This window comes from Chlamydotis macqueenii, chromosome 2 (assembly GCF_036417535.1).
Source record: "Chlamydotis macqueenii isolate bChlMac1 chromosome 2, bChlMac1.mat, whole genome shotgun sequence".
In the NCBI taxonomy this organism is placed as follows: Eukaryota; Metazoa; Chordata; class Aves; order Otidiformes; family Otididae; genus Chlamydotis; species Chlamydotis macqueenii.
The window spans coordinates 20,388,053-20,410,587 of record NC_141557.1 but is presented as its reverse complement, the minus strand read 5'-3'; the positions used below and the strand labels follow the sequence as shown (position 1 = coordinate 20,410,587).

General features: G+C 35.4%; 1 protein-coding gene across 1 annotated transcript in view; it reads left to right on the top strand.

The window, feature by feature from the left end:
* The window catches only part of MALRD1 (MAM and LDL receptor class A domain containing 1), a 243,807-nt gene that overhangs the window by 154,783 nt on the left and 66,489 nt on the right, over positions 1-22,535 (top strand). Inside the window, exons 27-30 of the mRNA XM_086740250.1 lie at positions 3,416-3,544; positions 8,284-8,445; positions 14,243-14,400; positions 21,789-21,990. Coding sequence (XP_086596376.1) covers positions 3,416-3,544; positions 8,284-8,445; positions 14,243-14,400; positions 21,789-21,990 — 651 coding nt within the window. The remainder of the gene's footprint in view (positions 1-3,415; positions 3,545-8,283; positions 8,446-14,242; positions 14,401-21,788; positions 21,991-22,535) is intronic.

The following is a 22,535-nucleotide window of genomic DNA, read 5'->3' as shown; positions in this document are numbered from 1 at the left end:
GTACATGTATTCTTACCAGGGAAGGTCTTCTCTTTGCTAGTATTCTGAGACTTACATTGTACAGAACAAAATATGTAGACATGAAAGTGAGCATAAGTAGATGTAAGTTCTACAGCAATTGTCATCACCATTCTTCTTTTGTAGGATTTAGTGATCCAAAAGCCAAGTCAGTTCCACTGGTCTCTTAATAACCACTTAGAATATTATATGGCTTTTTGTTACATCAATCCAAATTGTACTTAATTGAAAAGTGATATCCTGTGTTCACTTTTCCTTTTCAAGTACTTATCAAGTACTGCTATTCCATTTGGCGTAGGGATTTACATAGCATGTAGTTAGTAGTTACTACTTCATCTAAGATATGTCCTGTGTTAGTTTCTTTTGGTGTCCTGGTTTTCAGGAAATTATACAATTCCAAGGGGAAATCAAATAAATGGGTATGATAAACCATTAGCATTTTGCTACACTGTAATAATTGGCAATTTTAAAATTTATTTATAAGAATCTAGTCCCCAAGTATTTACTGGAAGGGAAAAAAAGGTGGTTTACAAGGATATGTGCTGTGTCCTGTCAACTTTGATCTAGGAGAAAATCAACCATTTAATTCCTCCACTGATTCTTGTTAATCTCATTTTTTTGCTGTGGTGATCTAAAGCTCAGTTGTTATTCTAAGCTATTAAGTTCTTCTTTGTGTTATTGTGGTTTATATTATGTACCTTTTTCTTTTGTTTTGGAGTGGGTTTTTTTTGTCAGTGCTGGGGTTGTATTTTATGGTTAAAACTCAGTGCATTTCTTGGTTTGATTTAGTTTTTAGCTGGTCTAAGTATTTTGGTCAGAATGAGTGTGTAGTCTGGAAAATTCATTTTTAACACCATAGTTCTGAATAGGAGTTTAGAATATTCAGTTTGATAATACTATGGTAATGCTGGTATGTTAATTCAGAGAGGGATTTTATTTTTATCTCTGCCAAAGGCACTGGCACAATCTCCATCATGATCATAAATGTAACCTTGTATCTCTAAAAATGATATATAAAAAAGGTCTTATCCCAAAAAGATACATTCACAGATATGTGACTCTGTGTTTGGACTTCATGGCATTCAGACCTATTGAGATACAAGTTTTCATTAGGGCTGTGTATGGATCACATGTTTTATTTCAGGATAAGCTAAGAAATTAATAATACTCTGAAATTCTGTTTTCCAGTATGTTTGGAGTGCTCTGAAGTAGCTTATGAAAAAAGAATAACTGAAACAATAATAACTGAAATTAATATTGTGTTAAATATAAATGATACAGTAACATATTGTATTGATTAAAGGTAAAAGGAGGTAAGGGTGAGTTATATCATCAGTCACAAAGCCATGAACTTTCAAATGTCATTCCTCTATATGGTGATAATGTACCTTTTTTGTATGTGGTGAAATAAAATGCAAAAATTATTGTACTCCAATGGCTCTGCCATTGGATAATGTCTATCATTATTTAAGCTATTGAATGACTTAAGGAAACCACCTAATTTTCCAGTGTATCATTTCCAGTGCATGGGAGGGAATTATGATGAGGGAGTCAGACTCTTCTCATAAGTGCACACTGACAAGACAGAAGGCAATGGGCACAAACTAAAAAAAAAAACAGAAAATTTCCTCTGAAGACAAGAAAACTGTTGGTTGTTTTTTTGTTTGTTTGTTTTTATGTTACAGTGGTCAAACACAAGTACAGGTTGTCCAGAGAAGTGGTTGAGTCTCAGTTTACACATACATTAAAAATCCAGCTAGACATGGTCCTGCACAACCCGCTATAGTAGAGTCTACTTGAGCAAGGGATTGGACTAGATGTTCCCAAGAGGTCCCTGCAAACCTTAACTATTCTGTGATTCTATGATTTTCCAAAATGTAGGATAAGGCATTTTAGGGAATTTTGGTAGTATTTTCAATCAAGTTTTATCACATTATTTGAGAGAGATGTGAAAACTCCCTTAACTATCACAAAAGCTTCAGTCATTTTTTTTTCTCAAGAGTCCACTTCTCTGCTAAGGGCTCTCTGCCACATGGATTCTCTGTAAAAAGGAGTCATAGCTTTTCCTGTATTTAAGACACTCATGGCATTGCTGTTGACTCTGAATTCCCTGACACCTAGGATCAATACAAATTGACAGTGTAAAATTCAAAACTAAAACAACAAGACACATATCAATTTGAAAACAGATTTCATTTATACCAATGCTCAGGGTAGTATGTATTTCAAAACTGAATATTTGAATTACATTCTAATGCTGTGTTGTTACTCTGTTTAATATTACCTGGTATACATGTTGCAACTAAACCAGAAATTTAGTTCTCCTTTCCTATTTTACTTCAATAAGAACGTTGTTCTTTAGTCTATAAAATTCAGTAAGTACCTCTATTTGAGGAGATTAATACCCTGACAACAATTACTTCCCCTTCTGGAAACATGGGCCTGCACAAAGGAAAACATCAAGGTGTTCTGACTTGACTGTGTTTCATCATGTGTCACATTTTAGTCATAATTGAAGTAAAAAATGAATCATATTACAATGAATAGAGTCAAAATACATTCTCTTAAATGCCCTATTGTACAACTTGGAGCTCTAAACCTAAAAACAATCTTAGGTTAATAGGAGTGCATCTTAAATGTTGCATTTTGTATTATCAGAACTCTTTCAATTAGTGCTAATTGAAATTATGTACCCATGACACTGAACTGAAAAATAATTTATGTACTTTCTTTATAGTGTGACAGTTAGAGATGGCTGAATCTCAGCATTCTTTCGCTTTGGCCCTAGAGCTTTATGTGCAAGTTAGTCTAATTTTAAAGCACTATTTTCACCCACTTTCAGAGATTATACAAAATTATTTCTCTATAACAGAGCCTCATATTAAATACTGTTAGAGGAATTTCTGGGCAGTTCACACACTGAGAGCAGAAGTTACTCTAAACACTTCAAAAATTTAAACATCTTATGAAGTCTTTAAAAGTTCATGCATTACACAGATGTTGTATAACAGTGATTTTTTTTTTGTTTAAAATATTCTTATCTTCCAAATTATGCCCTGTGATTATGAGCAGAATAAAGCCTTTAGCCTGTCTGCTTTTCAACAGCTCACAGATCCTTTTTTTTATGGAACATACACAACAGATACACTGGAGAAACAGTTGTGTTGATGCTGAACTGAACTTTCTTCCAGGCAAAATATCCTACCCTGGAAGCTTTGGGCAAGGCCAATACAGTAGTCTAGACACACATAATGCACCATTAAAAGAGTGAGACCAAATAACATCTCTTTTGGAAGCAGTAAATCACTGAAGTCATGGCATATAATGGCTAAACAAATAAAAAAGAGCATCCTTTGATTTAATTACAATATTGATTTAAATGTCCTGTTGGTTTCAGTTGGAGAGAATCCCAGAGAATGCCCTGTCCTCACTGATTTTGTCTGTGGGAATGAGGATTGCATAGAGTCTCAGTTCATCTGCGACTATAAACCAGACTGTGAAGACCTATCAGATGAAGCTGACTGCAGTGAGTATCTCTTTTGTGTGTTACTGTAATCTCCAGTTAAAATTATAACTTTAAATGCTGTAGCATAGCTTAGGTGAATTCACATAGCTACTGAGGACATAATTACAAGCAGGTTGCTTGCTCCCCAAAAACAGAATGTCTGACATTTTCAGATCCTCACAGGCACCTAGTATAAAAAGTATTTCAGTGTGATTTAGTTGCAAAAGTGTAACTTACTTAAATCAAAGACTAAATGTTAAAAAAAAAAAAGCAGATTAAAGACTAAAAACACATTTAAGGAATAAAATCATTGGGTTACAATACAAATTAACTCAGAGAAAAAAAATGTAAACTCATTTACAAAGTTGAAAATGTGTTGAGCTGTCAATGTTGAATGAAAAAGGTAAGTAAGCAAATTAATGCACAATGACATTTAGACATTATTCTGCTACAAAAAAGTGATTATTTAAAAACAGGCCTGTCTTTCCTTTCAGACTAATCTTATCTTTGTGATCCGAGTTGTGTTGCTACTACATGTTCATTGTTCTTTGTTCTTGCTGCTACTGCAGAGCCATAAAAATATTTTTATCCTATTACTCTATTACAGAACAGTTGGACAAAATCCAGTTTGTTTATATTTTTGCAGTCTTTGTCAATACTGAGACAAAATTTGTCTATAGGTATTCTTCACCAATGCTGTTTGATATGGAAGGACATATCAATGTCCTGGCTCAAGTTAACAGGCTTTCCAATTCAGACTTGAAACTCAAAACCAGTAAAACATTGTGACTTTGTTCCTGCTCCATGTCTTTGTTTATTTATAGTTACTGTTCAGACCAGAATTTTGGAGTAGGAAGCTTAAGCAGACCATATATACAGTTCAGTAATAAGTCTAATACTTAATCTTCAAGTGGAAGGGCCAAATTCTGCCATAATGCAGTCATGATCAAAAGTAACCTGGGTAGACAGAGAAAGTAAATGCATCACATGCATCAATTCAATGCCCACATTGTGTTGAAGTCCAAGTACTCCATTGAAATCCACAAATAGTTGGTGATTTCTTGAAAATCAAAGACATTTTCTCTTGCATGGTGTTGCTAAATGCTTTGTCTGGACAGGATTACAAAAATAATGACCCCTTATTAAGTGATGTAAATTATATTGTTTTACCCAGATAGCAGACTTACAACCTGGAATGTATGTAAAGATGCCACTATAGGAGACTTAATTTGAAGTTTCTCCCTCTTTATTGTTTTCTCAAAAGTAAATAACAATTCTGAAGTACATACGCTGAAGCTGGTGTCTCTGTTTCTGGTTTCTACCTCCTGCAGTGCTCTTGTTCCAGTGAATTTTGTGAGTCATGTTCATGGAAATGAACCTATGTTGAATGATAACTATAAAAGACCAGCTTTTTTTTCAAGTAGCTTCCAAGAAAATATAGATTTTTTAAAAGATAAACTGTATTTCTAAAGCATAATATCCATATTTTTTCAGGAGTTAGAGAAAGTTACTGGAGTAAAATACTCTGTAAACTCACGCTTATGACATTTTACAGACCTAACAGGGACACAGTAAGTCTGAATTGCTGTCCAAAATAAACTGCTCTGTAAAGGTACTCAGAAAACTATCAAGGCACTCAATTTATTCTGTAAATATTGCTCCAGGATATAGTAGCCTCATTGCAGAGGGGGTTTCCTCTGCTGTCTGGAAGGACTGTGATAGCATCAACTCTTTTCTTAGTTAGATAATAGATGGAAACATTTCAGGCCATAAAGGATCTCGAATCACAATAAAGTAACACAATCTTTGCTATACTGCAGAAAAACTATTCAAAGAGAAGAAATAAAATACTGACATTCACTTTAAATAAATACTATGAAACATCCTTTTATTGTAGATGGAAAGGCTGTAGTTACATCAAAATGTTTTTATCAGTCTTTAGTCTTGCTGTTGCTGCAGAACTGACAAAACACCAAGTTAACAACAGAGGAGAGATACTGTAATCTGGCATCCAGAATACCCAGATCAGCCTCAGGTAGAATATTTCCCTATCTGCTGTATCTTAGTTCCAACAAATGAGGCCTTACATTTGGATAAACACATCTTTTCCCTGGGCATATATCTTATAGATGGGAATAAACAACATTAATGGGCACATAATACCTTCTAGATATGGAAACTTCATTTTTTTAACCAAAAGGCAACAGGAGCTGCTTAATCAGAAAAGAGAGCAGAACAGGCACAGAGAAAACCCTTCACAGTTTAACCTGCCCCATCACAAGTGGTTATGGCCACATTTGCCTGCAATTTTCTCCTTTTCTCTAAGCTCAAGGTCAAGCTTATTTCACATTCTACTGTAGTTTTATACCAGTGTAACTCCAAAGAAGTAAATGGGTCATAATCTACTCAGTAGTATCTCCTGTGTGCAAGTTTTACAACAGAATCTGGATGAAATTAATTACATCCACATAGGCTGGTAGACTTTATTTTTTTTTCTTTTAAATAAACTCATGGAAATTACTTACTCTATGCTTAATTCAGTCCAGTCAGGCAATCTTGCAAAATTTTAATTCTCTTTCAGTAACTCATTGGAAGTACTGAGGTGAAAAAAGCACACATGAATGCAGTTTCAATTTTCATGAATTGCAGCCAATTATACATCCAGATTTGATTAATAGCAAACCTCAGTGTTGATGAACCAACTAGGGGCATGCGTGCATTATTGAAATAAAAGCAATTTTTCAGATAAATGGAATAATTATCTTCTGAAGTCTTCTAAATAGGCTCTGTTTACCCATAAAATATAAAGTATCCAGCAGGTGCAGATATGTTGTAAATACTGATCATAAATATTTATTAATAATTGCGTTCTAAATGCACTGTAAAGATATTAGGGCAAAATTCTTGAAGTCAGTAATCCATTATGAGTAATATAGATTCCAAATGCATTTAGACTTTGATCTTGTCAGAACTGTGCAAGAGAATTGTACTTACTGTTTCAATTAATGGATTTCCTTCTTTGCTCTACCTACACATGAGGGTGTTTCGTGTTGGAATTAGGCTTTCTTAAGTTTACATGACACTTGTAATGCAGTTTCAATGTGGATGCTTAGTGGATTTGGGTATTTCTTTCATGATTCCCAAAGCTATGCTGTGAATAGCACTAAAACAAGCAGAAAACAGTTGAGGGGGGAGGGCACCTCTAGAGATCATCTAGTCCAACATCCTGCTCAAACCAGAGTCCACTACAATAGGTTGCCCAAGGCTGTGCGAGTTGAGTTTTGAATATCTCCAAGAATGGAGACACAACAACTTCCCTGGGCAATATGTGCCAGTGTTTGACTGGCCTGATAGTTAAAAAAACAGAAGTGTTTTCTTAAACTTAAAAAAGTGATTCCTGTATTTGTGACCATTGCCTCTTGTCCTGACACTGGACACCACTGAAGATAGTCCGGTTCTGTCTACTTTACACCCTTCTATCAAGTATTTGCACATAGTGATAAAATCCCACTGAGATATAGGTTACTCACTGGATCAAAATTATTCTTCTTTTGAGATATTTGTCCTACATATTTAACTAACGTGAGACATTTTTACAGAAAAGCAGGTCTATGGGGTTACAGTCAGTGTGTGCAGGTCTTGGTTATACAAAATATGTTTATGATCATGATAAGTTATTTTTAGAATGAATGGCATCAGTTTTTCTCGTAGCATCAAAGTAAAAAAATAGGAAAAAAACCAAAACAAATTACTAAAAGGAAATTAAATCTATTCTTTTTATCTGTATCTAGACAATTATACATAAGTAACTGCATTTTAACATTTTAGAATACTTCTAGATCAAGAAACACGCTCTAAATCCTCAAAGACATTTGAGGTTCTGAAATAGTCACACCTGTTTCTAAAATGAAGGACTTATCCAACCTGGAAACCTTCAAGGCCAGCTTGGATGAGGCTCTGAGCAATCTGATCTAGTTGGGGATATCCCTGCTCCTTGCAGGGTTGGACTAGATGACCTTTGAAGGTCCCTTCCAACCCTAACCATTCTATGATTCTATGACTGACTGTGATGTTCAATAGCTTGGAAGCTTTTCCCAGAATCCTCTCACAAGGGTAGTCCTCACTCTCACTCAGCAATCGTGTAGCTGCCTCTGCTTTATAGCTGAGGAAAAGACCTTTAGAAGTCAAAGAAGAGTTTGTGATGCTATTTGAGTCATCTTTACCACAGCATTTGTAAATTTTGTTGATTAATTACTTTTTCAAAGTCACCTGAAACATCAGAGACAGATCTAGAAATGGGAAGATTAACAAAGATCTGAATTCAGTCAGTGTCCTACTCACTAGAACTTCTCTTTCATCATAAATCTGCCTTCATACATAACACTCACAAAGATGAGCCAACATACGTTCACGAAAAACACCACTGTGGAAGTGGAGCCCAGTTTTTGTAGCTAATTGAGTGGGAATTATTTTGTTTATTCACCTTCACTAATAACTGAAATTGATGAAGTCATTGATTTGTCCTCAAGACTTACATGGACATATATCTGTAATAAAGCTGTTTGTATCTGCTCAGGAAGCAAAGGGTGATTTTTTTTTTCCTTACTAACTACCATATGTTATTTATATCAGTACATGGAACACAAGAAATCATAGCATTAGCCAAACAGAATCTTTTCCATTATCTTGTACAGTATGTTCATTAGAGCCTTTTACATATAAGAGCTGAGATGATAATTTGCTTCTTGCTATATTTTCAGGTTACTACACAAGTATTCCTGGAAGCTGTAACTTTGAAACACAAGATCAAGAATGGACCACTGTATGTGGATTAACACAAGACCCTAGTGATGATTTTGACTGGAATATTAGCAACAGTGCTGTGACTGGGCAAACAGGTCCTGTTACTGACCATACACCAGGTATTGGCATGTGTCCTACATCACTTCTGGAAAGATTAAATATTCACTGAATGAAAAAAAAAGAATCCTGTAGATTAGTGCCAAGACAACAGCAAATCTCAGTGATTGGTTAAACTTACTGTATATGCAGACAAATCACAGTAAGCAATTAGCACAGTTCACAAAGTAGTTCCAACAAGCATTTAAAATGTTCCCTTTTATACTAAGATTAAAATAGAGGATATGCATCACAAACAAAAAGCCATGCAAAAAAATACATTAAATGTTTTAACATATTGAGTTTTGTCACTTATGCTGTCTTGTAACTTCTAGTTCTGTCTGAACACAAAAGCAAACAGCCTGGCATAGTAGCCTATTACCAACCTTTTTAACCATTGCTTTGGCAGCACTGTAACGTTATAGATTGCTCTTTTCAGAGTGGCCCTGATTATATCATTCTTTATACTCCACTTCAGCCTGATGTGTTTGTTTAATAATTTCGAAGACAATGAGCTGCTAAATATAATGTGAAGATACTAATTAATCATCGCTTCTGGGGCACAACAGACCTCTTTCTAAAAGAGTACAACATGCCTGTACAAACAGAGCAACTGACTCCAAGTCTGCAATGATATTATTAATTAAATGTCTATCTGACAACTTTTGAAGAACTACAGATATAAAAAATGTTAATTAAAAAAAAAAAGAGGATATATTTGACAGTAATCATGGGTCTCTAAGATATTCCATCAGGTGTTGCTCAGAAATGTCATGACAGTGAATCTATGCACTGCTGAATGGCTGAAAACTTTTGAATAAACAAAGGTGCAATTAATAGTCCAGCCATCCATTTCTCTTAGGTCACCTGAGCACACAGTGTAGAGCTATGCTAAGTAGCACCTCAAATGAGACCACCTGATGACCCTGACTCTCCTGTTGTCAGTCTCTGGAAAACCTTGTTGCATTGTAGGCATTTTTGTAGGCAGCTCCATGAAATTATCAGCTTTGTGTTTCCAATATCAGCTAACACCAGAAAAAAGCTACATTAGGATATCTTGCTAACTTTTATCTAACTTACGTTCAAGAACCAATTTTTTTTTTTCTGAGAATACCACTTAATCTGTTGTTATCTTTCCCTCTTGCAATAACCAGCTCTGCATTTTTCTTGTCTTTCACTAGTGTTTTGTTAACTCCTTATAGAAGTCACTGGATTAAAAAGAAATCTCTATGTGAAACCTCATGTATCAGGTCCAAACTCATGGTTTCTGTTAACATAACTGGAGTATGAATGACAAATTCCTGCTATATAAAGAGTCTGACTTTAAAAGTTGAATTCTCTGAAAGTGTAACACGCTACAATAGCACTCTCCTCCTTGTCAACATCTTGAAAAATTTACTTTTCATGGAGCGTGGTACCATCTTAATGAATTCCAGAAAAACATGCAATCATACACTGGTCCTTAAAGAGTGACTGACGAGCAGACACATGAAATGCTTAAGGTTCCTACCTAAGATCTTGGTTTAACTTATGTCCCTGACATTGGCTTGCCAGAGAAGTTAATAAAGGAGTGTTTCCCTCGGTGCCCCTACAAGATATTACTAATAGACTACTGCCAGAATGCCTATTGATTGTTAGGAAAATGAAATGTGTTGATAGGCAATTACAGTTATCTGTTATGTAGAGAGTAAGCTATAATTATATATTATATGACATATTATATTAATATAAAATCATTAATATATTATCTGGATTATATAATGTAATAAATATGTATGGAATATTAATTTCCAGCATACATTTACCGATCTCTATTTGAGAAGTGCTTATCTTTCCTTTCCATAAGCTTTAATGTTTAAGAACCCTATTCTAATTTCTGTCTTATCAGCAGAGAATAGTTGGTAATCAATGTAGAAGTAACACAATATCTACTGGTTTTCTCTTGAAATTGTAAGCAGAATAATCTCCAAGTTTTGACTCTTTTTTTGGTGTTTTACATTTTCAAAATCAACATTGACATCAGTGGATAGCTGTAAGCATTTCTGTCCTACTCATTTATCTCCCCTTTTCCTTCAAAGGATTCTGCACCTGCTGCAGAAACTGCTCACCTGATCATGAGGGAACTGCTTATTTGCCACAAATCACAATTTTTCATTTTAGAGAAAGCAAACATCAGTAGTAGTTTATGTTGCTATTGCAGGCTGTAAATGTGGAAGTTCATTCATCTTGGAAAGGGACAGGACAGGCAAGTAGAGGTAGAAACTATTGTAGCTGTCCCAGGAAAGCTGTTCCTTGCAAATCAGTAGTCTGACTTGTGTTCTTGCTCTTCCTTTGGTGCCGTGTGATGACAAAAAACCCACTAGCCCTTGGATCTTCAAGGAGCTTTTGTGTGCTTTTTTATTTCAGTTTCTCTCATTTAATTGATTCTTGTTTGCTTCTTTGAAATTGCCCTGCAATTGTAAGAAAAACAAAGTTAATAAAAACTGAAGCAAAAGGAAAATTAAACTACAGCAAATGTGTTTGCAAAATTACCCATATTTGTAATTAACTTGTAAATTAAATGAACAAGAAATACTCATGTTAGCTATAGAGAAAAGAAATCCCTTGTCAGAATTGCCAGTAATACAGATACTGATGATCTGTAATGTCCAGAAGTATCTATCAGCCTATCCCTGACCCAAATCCAATTACTTCTTGTTCCAGACTAATTTCCTCTAGTTACTAAGCATATAAATTCATTGTACAGACCATACATGCCATTATAGCAATATAACAATGCCTGTGATATTATACCAACTTTGTATTAAGCATATTGGCAAAACTTTGTGTGAAGGAATCTCATGCTGTTTTAAATGTGTCTGATATTGCTTCATCCAGCACAATTTAAATTTACATTACAGATTTCAGATAGGTAGAAATCTTCATTTAAAAAAAAAATTTGCATCGATTTGACAAAACTAACTTACTGCATTGGTGCAGTCTGTGGGAGAAGATAAGCCCTGTGATTTTAGTGGTAAATAACAACTATATTTCACCTGTTTAACATTCTGCAATCTGACCAGGGTGTAGCTTATGCAGGTGTCAAGTTTAAAAACATTCCTTTCCATATATTTCTTTCTCAAGTTGTTCTTTCTTGCTCAAAACCAGGACACTTTCAACCTTTCGCCACTGAATCCATGAGCTAATTAAATATTCAAAGATGTAGCTGATTAAGTGTAGAACATTTCGCCCCTAAAAACTTCATCCAAATGCCAAAGTAAGCTTGTTTAACTTCTGTTATATAACATATAGCATTTTGCCATATATCATACATCATGTACTAAGGACCCAGGCAGTTTCATCTTCGAGTTTGCTGGTCAGGATGCAACTATATGGAATCATTGTATATGTGCAGAATATCATATATCTGTGTCATGAAAATCTTTCAAATAGTTTTTTTTTTCTCTCCTGATAAAATGTACATGTTTCCTGAAAAACCTTGAGGCATAACATGCTACACAGATAATCTCACCTGAAAACATAATCTCAAATAATATTGCTTCAAAGACAGCAAAAGAAACAAAGAACATTTCCTTTACAGCCATTATAATTTTCAAGTAGTCCAAATTCTGGGTTTCTTTTGACTGAAATCCAAACCGAATTATTCTCACTCTGAACAAATGACCATTTGCAGGTCTGTAGGAATGGTTTGTTGGATAGCAGTTTGAAACCCCATTATATAGCTTCAATTTATATGTGGAAGGCCTAAAATTACAATTAATTTTAGGTAGAAATAACTTCAGCTCACTTCAGATGGGAAATAATTTTTTATATTTTCACCGCAGTCCAAGTGGGTCTGACTCTTGAAGGAACACAGCAATGAGCAGCTTTATGGTTTTGCTTTCTTAAAATCCTTATTTGCCACCTTACTAATAAGAATCTCATATTGATTTGGCAGCTGAAAAAAAACTTCTTACTTTCATTCTAACATAATGACTGGAGCATATCCCACCACAGGAGAACCATCTGAAGCTTGATCATAGTGCCCTCTATGCCCCTTAGCTTAGATAAAAAAATGTATCTCTACCCTCCTGTTTTGACAGCAAAACTATTTGGTCAGTAAAAGCACGTCAAAAAGCCTTATCAGGCTGCCCAGACCTCCCCTCTGTGACCTCAGAGCTTCAGCAGTCATTTGCAGTGGCCATTGCCAGGTGGCGTGGGTGAAGATAACTAGTGCATTTCGTCCACTGATGCTTACTGTAATGCAGTTGCAGCTAATTTCTACTTGACCATCACCAAATAGCAGCATGTGTCCAGCCAGCTGTACTCCTCTTAAGCAGGTCTTAATGCTGTGCTCAGCCTACCAGGAGTAAAAATCCAAGCCACAGTTACAAAAGCAAAGGGGATTCTGACAGGAATAAACTTACCTTAGACAAAATATGTTACCTGCATCTTGACACACCTTCCTAGCCCCTCCCAACGCCAGTCTCTCTAGGTCAGTCAAACAAAGTCTCAGTTACTCTTAAGCCTTCTCCTTGTAAAGGACTTCAAAGTTAAGCTAAAGTTTTGATTTTGAGCCTGATTATGGTGTTGAGATTATTTGAGTTCTTCAGAGATCTGATTGAGGTGGAAGAATTCGGTTTTTTGGTGGGTTTTTTAGTTTGGGTTTTTTGGGGACAGGTCCTCAAAAGAAGCCCCTTGAGATAATTAATCATTCTGCAACTATTCTGGCTGTAGCTAAAGCATGGCTTCCATGCTAGATTAGAAAGCACACACTGTGCTCTACCTCCTATCTTAGCACACTGTCAGTGAAGTTACAGGGAGATCAAATGTGCAAAGATGTCAGGACCCCACTCCCAGTGAAAACTGAAGAAAGCACTTGAACACAAATGCAAAACTTGATCTGGTTAGAATTAAAAGGAATTCGGTCTTCTACAGCAGGAACAAGAATTTAGCAATGGGGTTGAATCATTCTTTGGAGTAGTTCAGCTGCTCCAAAGGAACTACTGACTCCGCTCTGATCTTCAGGTATTGCTTCTTTTGGATTTAACAGGAAATTGTCTGCTAAGATTTTCTGTGTATTGCTGTTCAGGACAGCCCCAACAGGTGCCCTCATCTTTGTGAAAGGTCTCTTCACCATGGAAGGTTTTAAGAAGAGAGAAGCCGATGGAATTAAAGTAGGGGCTTTAAAGAAGGGGGTACTGCCACTTAACAAAAAAAAAAAAAAGTCAGCAGCATGATTGACCTATTCAAACACTTGCTTTTGGCGGCATGTTCACTTCAGGTGATATTTCCCTTTTGGGAAGTAAGAGGGTGATATCTTTTTCTGCCTCTAACTGAATGATGAATTCTTTTTTATGCTACCTTGTGGTTCTTCAGCAGTAGCTGAATAGTAGGAAATGTGGATATCCTGACCCGCTTGAAAGCCTCAGGGCTTCAATGTGTTCCCTACTTGCATGCTGCACAACAGAGTATTTTCCTGGGTAGGAGCAATCAGCAAAGGTGCTCCTGACTTCTGCAATGTCAGCCTTCAAATTGATCCCTAGAGTCTGTGAGTGAGTGTTTATGTTTGCAACAGGCTTTAACTTTGTTATTCAAATATGAATCAAGTATTTACACAAGGATAAAAAGGCAAATTGAGATCTGAGGAAGGTTATATTAATATTGCATGCAAACCCCAGAAATACACAAAGTATTAACATGGAAGGTGTCTGTACAACTAAGGTAGGGTATATGCGTATGTGATAAAAGGTACCAAGATCTCTATATGTAAAAGTGCTTAGGCTCAGAAGTATAAAGTAGCATTGAAAAATTACAAATGTTTTTTATCATTTTATTAAGGTAAAGGACACTATTTTTTGTACATAAACTCATCTGCCCAGAAGGAAGGAAACAAAGCGAGGATAATTACTACCAAACTCTTCCCAGCCAGCCTTGGGGTCTGTAGGGTTCGGTTCTGGTTCTGGATGTTTGCTTCTAGGCAAACAGGAGTCTTAAAGGTAAGAGACAAAACACTTCTACTGCATAATGACATAGTAATGTTTGCTTTAGTAGTATTTGCATCTCTGTCTCTAGAATGAGCAAAATCTCAAAACATCTATTCATCACAACTTCGGTGCAGTTACATCTATATACAAAAATTTGCCAACAAGATCAAAGGACAATTCTGCTTCTGTTTTAGTTTTAATTCTACTTGAAGTCCTTTTGTTCCATATGTAAGAATTAACATTGCATGTTTGACTACCATACTTAAACCCACTGAACATCAGCACAGTTCTTCTCTGCACAATTTACTCTTCAACACAAAATAGAGGTGATTTCCAATGTTTAGGACAAAAACAAGAAATGGTTTAAAAGAAATGTTTTAAACATAGACATGTTACCTAGTATGGAGGGTGTTTGATTAAAGTAATTGGAAATAAAGCATTTAACCATAACAACAATTATAGCTCAAGCTTCCACAAAAATGTCTTCTTGCTGTTCCCCAAGCATTAATGGGCACACTTTTAGTTGTTAAGTACCCTAATAAAAGTTCAAGCAGTGGTGTGAACCCTTGGCAAACCACTTGTTTCATGTGGTTCACTGAATAAATATATTACATAAGGTCTTTTTTAGAGGTCTGAGCAAGACTCCTACCTGTCACAGTTTGCTAAATTTTGAAAATATGGGGTTTTTTTCAGTTTTGCTATGTGTGACAGTATATAAAAAATTTGCAAATACTATCAAACTCCCGAACTAAATTAGTCTATGTTAAAAGTGAGCAAGAATATTTTTGTGGCCTTGGACATGGAAGTAAGTCAGGAAGTTTGGACCACTGTTTTTGTATTCTGTTTGGTTTTGATCTGGTTTTCTACTGTAAAGGACAATCATATCACAATTCCACAGGATTATAGTGCAATTCAGGCTTAAAGGACCTCAGGAGGTCTCTAGTCCAACCTCCTGCTCCAAGCAGGGTCAGCTACAAGATCACACTAGGTGGCTCAGGAATTTACCCAGCTGAGTCTTGAAAACTTCCATAAACTGAGACAACTCAACTTCTGTGGGCAACCTCCACCACTGCTCAGCTGTCCAGCATGAAAAGGTTTCTCATTATATCCAGCAAAAGAAAGATATTACCTTTAATGCCACCTTTTGTATATCTTTTTTTAAGTAATTTTTTTTTCAGGTTGAGGTTTGGATGTCAATTTTATCTCTAGCACCTAGTTCATGGAGACTCTAAGTATTGATATAAATGTGATTAATAATAACAGAGAAAAAAAAGTTGTATTACATCAAGGTAGTACAAGTAGCAGATCTTTCTGCTTTTCAAACTTATTTTAAAAGATTTTCAAATTAAGTTATTTTATTTTTAACATTTCTTTCTATTCAGTGACTAAAAATTCTCATAATGTATTCTTCCCAAAGGTACTCCAGCCATTTAAGATGAATTCTTAAGAAGTGTTTATACTGCAATCTTGTAATTTTATTATCTGAATATAACTTTTAATATACTCCACCAAGTCTTCAACTCCATTCTTTCCAGTTTACATTATTTATTCTTCCACATAAACAAACTTTGCACATTAAGATTAAGAAAACAAAACAGTAGGTAAAGGTCGAGAGCAGTTCCAGATTAAATTGAAGCAAAAAGTAAACAGCAATTATTTTTTTCTGATCTATGGGTAACTGAAATACTGAGAGATTATCTATGATTATCTATTTGTTTAAATTCAAGTATCCTAGACATTACAGCATGCAAGAGTGCAGACAAGATTTTTTTTCAAGCATCACAGAACACTTAGAATTAGTGAATAAGTAGAAGTGTGTGGCCTATGAGTGAGTTAGTAGGCAGATAGCAAATCAGAGTCTTCTTTTTAGGGTTTTTTTTTTTGCATTTCAAACAGACTAGTTTAATTAACTCTCATTACCTTCCATTTCGTAAAGACACCCATAATGAAATATCTTACTCCCACATACAAATAACGTTCCCTGTTTCTGGTTTTGCAACATGCACTCTTTATGTAGAAACATATAACAATATTCATAATAGGCTGAAATACTCAGCAAGGAATTATCGTCCTGTGACAGATCCAATTTACCCTTATGGACCTTTTGCTTTTTTTCTGTCAAACTAATAATCTATTTAGCCATCAACTGCTGCTGCTATTAAATCAGGAATACAAATGAACGGTAGCCATTTAAGTGAAAAAAAAAAAAGAAGCCTGAAAGAACAAAAAAAAGAAAAACAACAAAACCAACAGCCCAAATCTTCAAAAGCAAAAAGTCAGTGAAGATTTTTGTTCAGGTTGCACTGACAGTGAAAAAAGTCAAACTGTAATGGGAAGTCTGAATAATGTGTTAGAATATAATAACATCAGTACAAAAGCCGATAATAGCTATTATCTGAAATACAGTTATCTGGTCAAATCTGAATTAAAAAAAAAAAAAAAAGACTGCAGAGATAGAATATACTGAGATGTGTGATTAGAACAACATACAGGGAATCTGTAAAAAAGAAAGATAAAAATGAAAGATGTCTTGGTACAGGAAGTAGATGTGGTAGAACTATACAAAATAATGTGAAGTTATGGTAATAATCTTATTTTTACGCAGAAAAGAACTATTTACTAAGAACAGAGGAAAAGGAATTAGAAGTCCTTTTCTTCATCACAATGCACACTTCAGTTGCAGAATTATATTGTCAGAAGCTCCATAATTTGTTCATACAGAAATCAAAAGCATAGGCTATTATTATTCTCTTTAAAAAGGATACAGTGTTTACAGTAACTCTTGCATTAACATAAAATGGATGCCATTTAAAAGGGATCTGAAAACTAATGCTTCAGGACATCAGTCAGCTATTAGCCAGCAGGAGAAAAAAAGTTGCTTCATAACGATTAAGCACAAAACCTCTAGTTTTCCTTAGGAATATAGGATAACAGCCTTTGAGAGGTGAGTTATTCAGCATTAAATACACGACTGGTCTAATATATCAATTAATGTGCTCTGAACAAGAATAGCTCTTAATGTAAGCAGTTTTAACTGCATTATGCTGCAAATGTAAATATAAAAAATGCATTTCTCTTTACATTTTTATGACTACTTAGTTCCATTTAATGAAGTAGGAGAGAAGTTTCAGCAAGAAATTGAGATGATTTTCACATCTATTTAGTTCCAATGGGGATCCTATTGGTCATCTGTCAGAGAGATAGAAAACATGCAGCTTTCATTAAGCTTCAGCATTCTGTCTCTGTCCATTTACTTCAAGAGTTTGTTATACAATTGAGAATTAAAACAAAAATTAATTCCCAGTGTCATAGTATAATTCTAAAGTATCAATTTTCTACCTTGGTATTTGTTGATACTAAAAGAACTGAGGTATAGTAAATTTTGGCATAGGACAGGACGATTTTACTAAAAATTATTAAATTTTTTATTACTTCAAACCCCTGTTTAAAAAAATAAAGATTAAACAGGTAGAAAACTTTTTAAAGTGTTTCTCTATTGTGACAGAGAATTGTGACACATTTTTGCTAATCTGATTTGTGGGCTTTTGAGAAACAATTTCAGTCTGCCTCTAGCATAGCTTCGGCCCAAGGAAGATGTGCAATGATAACTGCCAAGGAACGTGAGAAGTTCAAAGGCATGATCTTAAGGATGTAGAGCAGAGTGTCGTTATTCCCTGGAGTTGTTATTTCCTGGAGCATAGTGTCATTATTCCTTGGAGTCAGTGGGTGGTTTCCTCAACTGACGTAAGTCTCTGGTGCCTAGTGAAGTGAAAATACAGGTTTTCTTTCACAAGATTTTTCTGTTCCCTTGACTGGTGATTGAAGACTATATGTTGAGAATGATGGGAGAATACACTTCTTATGATCCCTTCAGATCTGCATTGACTTCTCAGTTATTAGTCAGTTAATTAAGCTTCCAGATGGAACATTGTACCTTCCAGCATACCAACTGTTGATCTGAATAATCTTGAAAAGTCAGCATGAAGGTTCAGGTTAGCCATGACTTGTAGCTGCTAATGACTAAGTAGAAAATAGCGGTTTGTCATAGAATCATAGACTTATATTTTATGACCTTCAAAAGTACATGCATTTTCACCACCCTCAAAATGAAGTAGAAGTTGAAAAAAGAATTCACGAGTTTCTACCACACAGAACATGCTGCAGAGAATTAGAACCGAGTCATGATTTTAAGGCAGGAAAATGGGATTTGCTAAAGAATGCTGTTCACATATGGACTACAAATGAACTAGCTGGCAAAGGCACCTTGGAGAAAGACCAAGAAGCAAGTATAAAAGTTTCACTCACATGTTTGTCTTATGCAGATTATCACGCTAATTTCTTCTTAAAAACGCTGTGAATTGAATATTGGGTATCTTCACTCGTGAACTTTTCACTCTGCAGTGAATGAAGTGGTAGCTCCATTTCTGTTGGTTCCCATTTTTTGTGATTTTGGTTATGCGTGTGATCTAGAAATGGTGTCAGCACAGAGTGAGGAATAGACAGATACAGTGCCTAGTTAGTACAATACATGTTTATTACCTTTAAATTAAAATTATGAGATTTACCCCACAACTATTGATATTATCTGGAGCACAGTCTCCCCAGACTGATAGATACAGAGTTGTTCAATGGGACATTGCTACAGAGTTTTTTTCATCACATGCCATATAGTGGGATTCACCTTGCTAGCTTTTTCTGCTTTCACACGTTAAATTGTTCCAACTACCAAGCTAGCTTGTACACAATTTATAGGATGCTGTGTAGGGAGATGTTGGGGTCTCTAGAGGCATTAAGCACCACATAGTTGCAGCTCTTCAGGGCTCTAGGGAGCTCATATCTGTGAGAATTTTCTCTACCTTTCGTGTGTCGTATATGTTTACACAGGCCAGCAAAAATTTTGTATGTGCTAAACGTACTTCCTGACCCAGAAGATGCTCCAAACTCTCAGTTGCATGGGTCACCTCAGCAAAGAGTAGAGGATTTTGTCTTATAATTGTTTTTTTCACTTTCTGTGTGCACAGTCTCAGAGAGAGTAAGAGCTGTATCCCCAGATAAACGGATTCCTTGGGCTTCCATTTTTATGAACGCCATTGTAATCTCATTTAATATAGCATATGTTTTAAATTATGTATTATTTTTTTAGAAATGTCAAGTACAATTTTTTGAAGATGTATAAGAACACAGACCCTTTTCGTCATAGGTAAAAAAGACTTGGAAAAGTGAAGTAAAGGTGTTCAGGAGTACTTTGGGAGAAAGTGGGATTGAAGGATTTCCCCAGGATTGTACATGAGAAATGGAGCAGAGCTGGGAGCTCACCAGAGATTTCCTATGTACCAGTTCAGAGATTTACACTAAATGCTATCAGTTTCCACAGGTTGCCTATGTGCTTGTTATCAGAAACCATACACCAGATTTAAACTTCAGTCAAACCTAAGTGAGGACACAGCCACATAAATTAACACAATTTATTAACTAATCCATAATAATTACATATCTGCATGTCCCTACTCTATGGTAAATGAGTTAAATCTCAAAGAAAAGAAAGACAAGGCTTATAAAATTGCCTTACATCTAAAAGAACAGAAGCTGATGTCATCAAAATGTTGCAATTTTGACCCAGTTGGACTTGCTGCCACCTCAAATCCGTTGGCCAGTAAACAGACAGCAGGTTTCATGATGGATTTATTGTTTTTACTAAGCTTGAGATGCAGGGTTGATCTATATGGACACAGGATGACTCCACGCTCTGAGACCAGTATGGACATGGCACAGATTCTCTGTACATAGACAGAACTGCTCAAGTAAGCAGTGTGCTTTGAAATTTTTACTATGAAAAACTTCTACCAACCCAACAAAAAGGAACATAAAAAACACTGCTATATGCTGTAAAATTCTATATCACTGAGGTCATTGTATTTCATGACTGATAAAACAGTGAATGGTTCCAGTGACACATACAGGTGTTGTAGTCCTGATCTCACATGTAGAGTTATTCTAATTAAAGTTTTGACTTATTGAAGCCTTGGAGCTTGATAATATGATCATATAGTTTTTTCCTTTTTTTTTATGGATCGAATCAGCTATTTCTTCTCGACATCTGTCCTTTTAGCCCTGCAAGATTTATGCTTTTAAGAAAACAATGACACTGGAAAGTGCTGTTACATAGTCCTGTAACTGAATATCCAGCTCAAATAAATTAGGTCCTGATTTGGTTTTATGTATGTCAGTCTTATTGATGGTCCTCTCCTCCAAAAATAAAATAACTTCCAAGAGTGTTCAGGCAACAGAGATCTTTTAATTAACATACCGACTTCTATAATGTATGTGGTTTACTGTGCCATTTGGATTTTTAGCTTATTTGTCCCACCAGGTTGGCTGCCAGAAGAAAATGTATGTGGTTATACACATCATTAGCATGGGCTTAAGTTTATAACCTTCTTGGGTCTCAAGTTTCGTGTTCCATTATTAAACTGGGGCACTCAAGTGGGAACATGAGCCCATGGGTCACTGGAAAATTCGTCTAGAGTCTTAAGAGAAGGATGGTGTTGAAAGTGATGAGGAGAGGATAATGATTAAAATATTCCATCCCTTAAAGAGGTAGTTATCGTCTGGAACGGCTAGAAAATGCTTACTTTCATTACTCCAGTTCTTTTTCATTATTTCTGAGCTGGTTTAGATTGTATAATGATTTTGGACACCTGAGTGGGAAGAGCAACTACCTGTACAATCTCCAGGTTTTCCTGTGGTTGGCATTAATTAATTCATCAGTTGTTGGTTAATTGTCAATTCATTCATTGCCATTATTATTGCTTTCACTATTTGATTATTTTCTTTTTTTATTATTTATGGTGTTGCTAAATATACTTGAGCTAATTTACCATGACTGCCTGAAACATAGTGTTATAAATTGCTTGTACCAGATGACAGACTTAAATCCCTAGATGCTAAGCCTTTTATTTATATCTCTAAAATCTTCACCCATTCTACCAACAATAAGCACGTCACTTTTTAAAGATGAAAGGACAACTCAAGATCCTTCTCAGTCTTTTCTTCAGTTATTAGATCAATTTGGGTTAGGTCTTTTGCTCATTAGCTTCTTTATGTCAGGCCGAAACTGATTGTAGGTTTTCCACTTAGTGATTGTATTAGTTGTTCTTTTTATTTTATTTTGTTTTCATAGTAGTAGCTTTTTATTTGCAGCTTAACTAACATTAGAAAAAGTATTCAGTAACATTTGGTCATCATGAATAAGTTGTGGGTTTGAATCACATCTAAGAGAGCCACAACTACCCAGGCAGGTAGCTGCACTACGGGGCTTAGGCTATGTTATTCTCATGAGCTTCACTCCTCTGTTGCTTAATGCTGATTCAGTTGCATCTCTTGGGTTTCATTGTCAACAGGTATACACAGCTGAAGAACATGGAATGGATATTCTTATGTGGTCTTCTAGTAGAAATGAAGAAAACAAATGGATGTATGCAAATGTGGTCCTCTCTAGCAACAGCCCTTTCAGAGTTGCCTTCGAAGCTGAAGTGGGGTGGAGTAAACCCACAGAATTTGCTCTTGATGATATTTCTTTCACACCAGAATGCATCAATGGAGGTATGCTATTACACAAATATTTACAATACATGTTTTCTTTTCAGAAGGCAAACAAAAATTGTAGCATTTCATATTTCAATGTGTATCACAGTTAGAAAATCAGGAATTTTTTCTTCTGAAAATATTGCAATACTGCTATGCTTTTACTTAATTCAGAAATGTAGAAAATAAATGGATGCAGCATAATAACGCAAAGAATTATATGTATTTCAAGGGAAAAATGTGTAAAGGAAAGAAAGATCAGATTTATCATATATGATCTACATGGCACTTAATGCAATTTCAGGCATCCTGTTTTTACATTCCCCACACACTTTTTGCCTCCACTAACCACTCCACACTTATATGTGCACCCTGACAATTCTGACAGTTTCTCCTACACTCTTACTGTTGTCCCAAGTGTGTATTTCTAAAAAAAAAAACTGAAAAAAAATTGTCTAATGGAAGGCAAACTCCTAATGAGTTTGTGACTAGATATATAATCTCCTCTCCAGATAAAAAGTGATATCTAGATGCTATAAATTAAGTGTGCATTGACTTTCTGT